The 7,500-nt window shown below is 39.8% G+C and overlaps 2 protein-coding genes across 2 annotated transcripts in view; both read right to left on the bottom strand.

Annotated features, from left to right (window-relative positions):
- Window positions 1-5,428, bottom strand: part of LOC134185622 (FAS-associated factor 1-like) — an 11,220-nt gene extending 5,792 nt beyond the window's left edge. Inside the window, exons 1-8 of the mRNA XM_062653459.1 lie at window positions 5,352-5,428; window positions 5,230-5,298; window positions 2,372-2,601; window positions 1,368-1,492; window positions 1,207-1,301; window positions 1,043-1,143; window positions 73-166; window positions 1-9 (exon numbers count right to left, since the gene is read on the bottom strand). The exon at window positions 1-9 is cut by the window's left edge and continues 75 nt beyond it. Coding sequence (XP_062509443.1) covers window positions 1-9; window positions 73-166; window positions 1,043-1,143; window positions 1,207-1,301; window positions 1,368-1,492; window positions 2,372-2,601; window positions 5,230-5,298; window positions 5,352-5,387 — 759 coding nt within the window. The 5' untranslated portion in view covers window positions 5,388-5,428. The remainder of the gene's footprint in view (window positions 10-72; window positions 167-1,042; window positions 1,144-1,206; window positions 1,302-1,367; window positions 1,493-2,371; window positions 2,602-5,229; window positions 5,299-5,351) is intronic.
- Window positions 5,429-6,269: 841 nt separating this feature from the next.
- LOC134185750 (coilin-like) overlaps window positions 6,270-7,500 on the bottom strand; it is a 2,397-nt gene continuing 1,166 nt past the window's right edge. Inside the window, exons 2-6 of the mRNA XM_062653619.1 lie at window positions 7,248-7,500; window positions 7,143-7,190; window positions 6,656-6,737; window positions 6,455-6,540; window positions 6,270-6,395 (exon numbers count right to left, since the gene is read on the bottom strand). The exon at window positions 7,248-7,500 is cut by the window's right edge and continues 705 nt beyond it. Coding sequence (XP_062509603.1) covers window positions 6,342-6,395; window positions 6,455-6,540; window positions 6,656-6,737; window positions 7,143-7,190; window positions 7,248-7,500 — 523 coding nt within the window. The 3' untranslated portion in view covers window positions 6,270-6,341. The remainder of the gene's footprint in view (window positions 6,396-6,454; window positions 6,541-6,655; window positions 6,738-7,142; window positions 7,191-7,247) is intronic.

The following is a 7,500-nucleotide window of genomic DNA, read 5'->3' as shown; positions in this document are numbered from 1 at the left end:
TTGTTTGAACTGTTGAATCAGCCAACATATATTTGTAACATCTTAGTTGTTTGACTGTTATTTCTATTGTACCTCTGACATTGTCTTTGACGTGTCTATTGGAATAACGGTTGCTTTTCCATTAAATTCAACTGAAATGTTAACCCTGACTACAGATGGTGTTACGCTATAAAATATAAGAAACACGATAAACCAGTCATAACAGATATGACTAGTACGCAAATAAATACCGAGACAAACAACAGACAGACAGTCAAAGACCGGCAGTCAAGACAAGCAAACAACGAAACAGACAGACAAACAGACAGACAAACAGACAAACAGTCAAAGGTATACAAACAACAAGACAAACAAACAAACAAACAAACAAACAGACAAACAAACAGACAGACAAACAGTCAAAGCTTGAAAGGTACGCAAACAACAAGACAGATAAACAGACAAACAGATACACAAACAGACAGACAAACAGACAAACAAACAGACAGACAAACAGACAAACAAACAGACAGACAAACATACAGACAAACACACAAACAAACAGACAGACAAACAGTCAAAAGTATGCAAGCAACAAAACAGACAAACAGTCAAAGCTTGAAAGGTATGCAAGCAACAAGACAGACAAACAAACAAACAAACAAGCAGACAGATAAACAGACAAACAAACAGACAGACAAACAGACAGACAAACAGACAGACAAACACACAAGCAAACAGACGGACAAACAGTCAAAAGTATGCAAGCAACAAGACAGACAAACAAACAAACAGACAAACAGACAAACAGTCAAAGCTTGAAAGGTATGCAAACAACAAGACAGACAAACAAACAAAACAAACAGACAGATAAACAGACAAACAATCAAAGACAAGCAGAGCAAACAACAAGACAGACGGACAAACAGACAGACATGCAGATGAGCAAGTTAGATACTTAAATATTGTCCAACTAGAAAGACAACCAATAAAGACTAAACATAAATCAATACGTAAACACAAAAATAAAGCATTGTGAGTACACATCTCCTGTGTCACCTACCATGGTGGTGGTACCAACGACCCAAAGTCGTCCACATAATCAGGAGGCGACAATAGAAACAGATTCACTTCCTTTGGTAAATTCATATCAGACAACGTCATCTACCAATAAACCATCAAATTAATACACAACTACTAATACCAAACCGCATCATTGAAATCAACCATGTCTGGAGGATCAGCATGTCCTGGCCATCCTCGTAGTGACTGCTTCTCTACTGGCACTCCAGTGTGACCCTCAAGCGATCGCTTGACTCTCTCTGTACAACAGAACACGACACAGTAACACACGTTCGTTTCCATTTTAATACGTCATGCACACATACCAATTATGTCCTCATCGTTGACTATAATAGGTATCGTCTTATCTCTCCATTCTACTCTCACATGGATTTGCCTTGTTGGAGTAGAGAAAGAGACCAATGAAGGTTTTTGTATGTTACCTCCCTTTCTGTAAACATAATGAGAAATGATAGATTAGAAGAATAAATAGTGCTCAAAGACGTCAAAAAGATTAGAATATATAAAGATGCAAAGATAGTTGGGGTCATCCACAATTGTCGACATTTTCTCAAGCATACTCTTTCTGCATACCCTCCCTCCTCCGCTAAGCGTACATAGAAATGTTGGTCATGTGAAGCTATTTCTAACGAACCATGGTATTACAATAATTAAATAATTAGAAGCCTTTTCAAAGATCGATATGCACATTTTGTCATTCTGGCCAGCGATCTTCCATTGTCATTGCACTTTCTGCACAGTTTCCTCGCAAGACAAAGATGGGACGGCAAAGACCAAAACCGTTCACAAACTATTACCTGTTCGCCGGCGTTTTATGAACAACGCAAGGTCTCCAAGACAGATCTGTTAGTATACGTACCTACCGCAGAGTACCTACCGTCCCATGCTTCAACACGTGCGACAAACACTTAGTGTGCTATACGCGTCATATATTAGGTACAAATGTAGATACAACACTCGTACGCGTATATGCAATATCCTTACTTCAATATTACTTCCTATCTACTTCTGGACCAAAGAAATCATCGACATTTTTAAACTCTGCCCCAAAAGCCTACAACTACTCTTGCCCCTCTCCCCTAGCGTATACTTTGTACGCTTGAGTGAATGTAAACAATTATGGATGACCCTTAGTCAATGAAAAAACACATCGATAAATGTAAAATCACTCAAAAATAATAATCAATGTAAATCCATTAAAATCAATAACCAGTATTAGTACTAATGAGTAATTTATTTATTTGTTCAATAAACATGGCGAATCTAGTTTGCTTGCATTGACAACCATTTGTTATAAACAACAACTGACCTTGGCTGCCCATCAGCTACAACTGGCTGAACACCACTAAATGATGCCGTCTGAGTCACTTGTGATGACCATGAGGTCTGATGAGGGACCACAACGGAATCGGACTGAACAGCTGGTATACTGCCATTTGGGTTACTGATGTGTGGAACAATTGAGGGCTCGCCAACGGAACTTTGAGTCTCAGTTCTCTCTCCCCGTAAGTGAGATGGAATGTAAGAACTAATGGCTTTCTAAATATGAGAGAAAGTAGTCAATTGAGTAAAGCAATGACATGTGTGTTCTTGAAGAGATTACTACCACACAGATAAACAGACAGACAGAAAAACAGACAAATAAACAGACATCTATACAGCCAGGCAACAACACGTATACATAATGGCTACAAGTAGACAGACAAATACACAAACAAACAAGTAAACAGACAAATAGAGTGACAAACAATCAGACAAACAGTCAGACAGACAGATGTAAACAGACAAGCAGACAGACAAACAGATTGACAGACAAACAGATTGACAGAAAAACAGATTGACACACAAACAGATTGACATACAAACAGATTGACAGACAGACAAGCAAACGACAGACAAATATAAGTGTTGGACAGACAAACAGACAGACAGACCAACAGACAAACATCCATACATACATATACATGCATAACTAAGACCCTTCAAATATATAAATCAATGTTCCTGCTGGACGATCGCCAAATAGCCAAATACTACAAATAGATGTTGCTGCCGATAAAAACGGTAATCCCTCCTCACCAATTTGTCTAGCTGCTACAGTGTATCATGATCACATCTTGCAAGCACAGTAGCTACAGTGTGCTAAGAATGGCAATTAGTGGGAATGCATTGGAGCTCCAAGGACTAAACGGCCGATCTCTCGCATACGCTCTGTCTACGTCCTGCACATAGAGAACAGTCTTTGCGTACGGCTTCCATAATTAAGTGTTGAACTAGAAAATAAGCACAGTAAAGATGACAGTCATGGTTCTGAAGACATGCAACTGCCAATACAAAACGGAAGCAGACCATGCGATGGTAGAGACGACGAGAAAGATGACGACAAAATGTGACTACAAATGATGGTAGACTACGATGGATGCTGAACATAGAAAGGCTAAAACTACAAAACTTTGATTTTGACAGAGCGATTAAATTTTGGTATAAGAAACCAAGAATGATGGCACCACGGTTGTCCCCAGCATACAAAAGGCACGGCACTCCACCATGCCTTGGCTTCAACTTTGTACAGGCCCGCCATGCTTTGCTGTATGAGTAGGCAGTGATTAGCTATGAAGACAATGGACTTGTATTTGTATTTTGAAAAGTGGGAAGTTGTTTCAGGCTAACAAGTAGTTCCTGGGATGCTTGGTTTGAAGATAAGACCAATTAGGACAAAGACTGCCATATGGTATGAACTTAATTGTAATACAAGTACTCAAAGCTCAACAGTGGTTGTCTTGCAATCTGCCCACTATTTAGGTCAGTATCTGATGGTAACAAACGAAGTCTGTCGATATCTGGCCTTCCTATCCTATATAAAGGGAGGTTCTCAACTTCTTGAGGTCTGGAAATTTTCTCACTCGCATTAATATAGCTATCATGTGGTCAAGCACAGTGAACTAAGACAGAGAGAAACTTTTTAGAAAAGATAAACCACTTTGTTCCTTTTGTGCCTGAGCATTCTGTGACAACAGTTTGTGGCATGTCACCGTAAGCAAACCTGCATAAAGCTTTTGTGGGTTGGCCATAAAAATCGGAATGGGCGGGGTCAAAATTTAAGGTGGGCGTGGTTATTTCCGCTGTGCCTTACAGAAATCATGGGAACACCCCTGGGCACTGAACACTTGCAGTCTGGTTTGTAGACTTTGCCTTTCCAAAGTCGCGTTCCCTTGAGCATGACATGAGTCACATTATACCTACTGCATTTGTTGATTTGTTGTGACAATTGATAAGACTGCTTGTCTGTCCCACCAGGTTAAAAAAACTTGAATCAATTGGTAGCTGTTTGGTAATTTTTCTTGGCTCTCAAATAAAGAGCTTGGCTACAAACGAATAAACGTCTTCAGCCAAATGGCTACTAAGCAAAAATTTCCAGCGGAATCACTGTAATTAAATGCAAGCTATTACAGTTAAATTCAACAACATTACATACAAACCTCACATACCAACCAAAAACATTCTATTCACTTCACTATTCTAAAATTCTATTGACACTCAACACAACCATACGTTAATTGTTTCAACACAAATGCTATAAACTACACACAACTAGTTCTAAAATGTTATCCCAGAATGGCATCAACACTACAACTATCTCCACACACAGGCATTTCACAATCGACAATTGTCTTTCCCAACGACTAGGTATTGACTCATCATGCCAAGCAAGCAAACCACACACACACACACACACACACACACACACACACACACACACACACACACACACACACAAAGTGACACACACACACAGTGACACACACAAAGTGACACACACACACAGTAACACACACACACACACACACAAAGTGACACACACACACAGTAACACACACACACACACACACACACACACACACACACACACACACACACACACACACACACACACACACACACACACACACACACACACACACACACACACACACCCTCATCCTACTCATTACAATACCACTTCACCATCCCTACATTTCAAATCCCTAAATTCCACTCTAAAATCATTCATCAATCATGCAATCCTGTGTATACCACGCCCACGCATACAAAAAAATCAATCGAAACTAGTACCTTCCAGGTATCAAATCTCAACAAAAACGCCATTGACAGTACAATATAACTTACCACGAGATTCCACTCGCTCCGGTCTAACACTTCGATGCAGTCTGTGATGTCGTCCGCGCCTGTGGCGGCCTGTAGGCGAACAGGAAGGTTATAAAACGTTTCGTAAAAAGTTCAATCAATACCTGAAAGTTCGCCAGCGTGATTTCTCGATCGTCCATTTTCGACCTTCACGCGTCACAGGGCGTATTTGTGGAGCCACAATGTCCCGGATAACACCATACCCTAATTTAATTTGTTTGTAGTTAATTAATTACTTATTTATTTTAAAATGCAATTGTTAATTTTATAAATATAAAATTTGAATTATTAGAGAAACGAGAAAGTGGACCCACGACTATGCACTAGAGTCACGTGAGTCACGTGAGTAAACGTAACTTGCAGGTCAAGTGTGTGTAGCAGTGAGTGTGTGTTGTGAACGCCCATCACTGCAGCAACAAAAGGTATGTAAGCAGCACTGGCGTTTGTGCCGCATTTGGTAACATCAAACAAATGAATGCATAACCGCAATGCTAGTCTGCAGCTGCCTAGAAAACTTTGTGGTCGATGGAGTTGATGAGTACAGTACAATCAATACAAATTGTATTATAACAAGTATTGTAATTAAAATTAATTAATTACTGTGAATGTGATGTTGTGTGTGTGTGTGTGTGTGTGTGTGTGTGTGTGTGTGTGTGTGTGTGTGTGTGACAGTGTGGTGTGTGTGTGTGTGTGTGTGTGTGTGTGTGTGTGTGTGTGTGTGTGTGTGTGTGTGTGTGTGTGTGTGTGTGTGTGTGTGTGTGTGTGACAGTGATGTGTGTGCGTGCGTGTGTGTGTGTGTGTGTGTGTGTGTGTGTGTGTGACAGTGGTGTGTGTGTGTGTGTGTGTGTGTGTGTGTGTGTGTGTGTGTGTGTGTGTGTGTGTGTGTGTGTGTGTGTGTGTGTGTGTGTGTGTGTGTGTGTGTGTGTGTGTGTGTGTGTGTGTGTGTGTGTGTGTGTGTGTGTGTGTGTGTGTGTGTGTGTGTGTGTAAAACGAGAGCGTTCAAACAATAGCTGGCATCTGTAATCAGACAGCTACATCATCATTGCTCATTATTGATTAAGAGATTGGACATCTCATTTTGTCAGTACAGTAACTTATACATGAGGTATCAGTCTAACTTCCTGCAAACTTGAAAACTCAATCGAAATCTACAAACCGTACACATATTAGAATCCAAGTACATGAATGTATATTTCCTGGATATTACCAAGTCTGTAATGGGGTCATCGTGTTCATCTTCAACTTCCTCAAAATCAACCAAATCAAATTTTCTGCTCTCTTGAGGTCTCATTGCTGTACAAATAGACAACAATGAACGTGTGTGTGTGTGTGTGTGTGTGTGTGTGTGTGTGTGTGTGTGTGTGTGTGTGTGTGTGTGTGTGTGTGTGTGTGTGCGCGCATCACGTACCCTTCACAGCAGCAAAGCACTCCGCAGTCAATTTCATCTCTACAACTGACGTCTGAGGAGTATACGACAACACCAAAGCCTCCTGTAATCACACAGCAAATTAACAAACTAATGACTCTAATTTAATTAAAAATACCTAATACCACTACACCATGAACACATCAATTATGATCGCAATTAAAAACAAATTTGACTTCATACTAAAATCCATTCTCCCAAAAGATTTAAATTTCTTCTATTGATGTAGTTCTACACTGCACTAAGACAACTTGCTGACAATTACTTAGTACTAATACTTTTTATTATTGATATTAACTTTAAATTTCTGCATGCATACAATATCATACAAAGTAAAGTAAGTTTCTGCCACATCGGTACACACAGTAATATACTAGCTACACCACCATTATGCCTGTCTGACTTCATTTCTTGCATTTCCTAGACGTCTGTGACATATCCGTGTGTAGCTAGCATACATCATCCCTACCTTGTATGGAGATATCTGTGGACTGTAATCGTTTGAGAGTTCCAGCATCTATAATATAATCTTAACACTAATACACGAATAATTTATCAACAAACATTTAATTACCTTAAAAGCAATTATGTCTCCCTCTCTTGGTACTCCTTGCAAAATTGGATTGGAGCTATAGTCTCTGAGAGGTAGTCGCGGTTTCTTCATAATCTTGTGGTGTGTTTCCCTTTTGCCATTCTGACTTTGTGATTCCGTCTTCCCGTTGACATAAACGTGACTCTTGTGGGTCACAACATCATGTCGACCACCAGTAGTTTTGGAACCAGAACGAGCACTAACGTGTTGTTTAGTTGATACATTTTGCTTAGCA

This window comes from Corticium candelabrum, chromosome 10 (genome assembly GCF_963422355.1).
Source record: "Corticium candelabrum chromosome 10, ooCorCand1.1, whole genome shotgun sequence".
NCBI classification, from domain to species: domain Eukaryota; kingdom Metazoa; phylum Porifera; class Homoscleromorpha; order Homosclerophorida; family Plakinidae; genus Corticium; species Corticium candelabrum.
The sequence above is the reverse complement of the archived record's forward strand: the minus strand, read 5'-3'. Positions and strand labels throughout refer to the sequence as shown.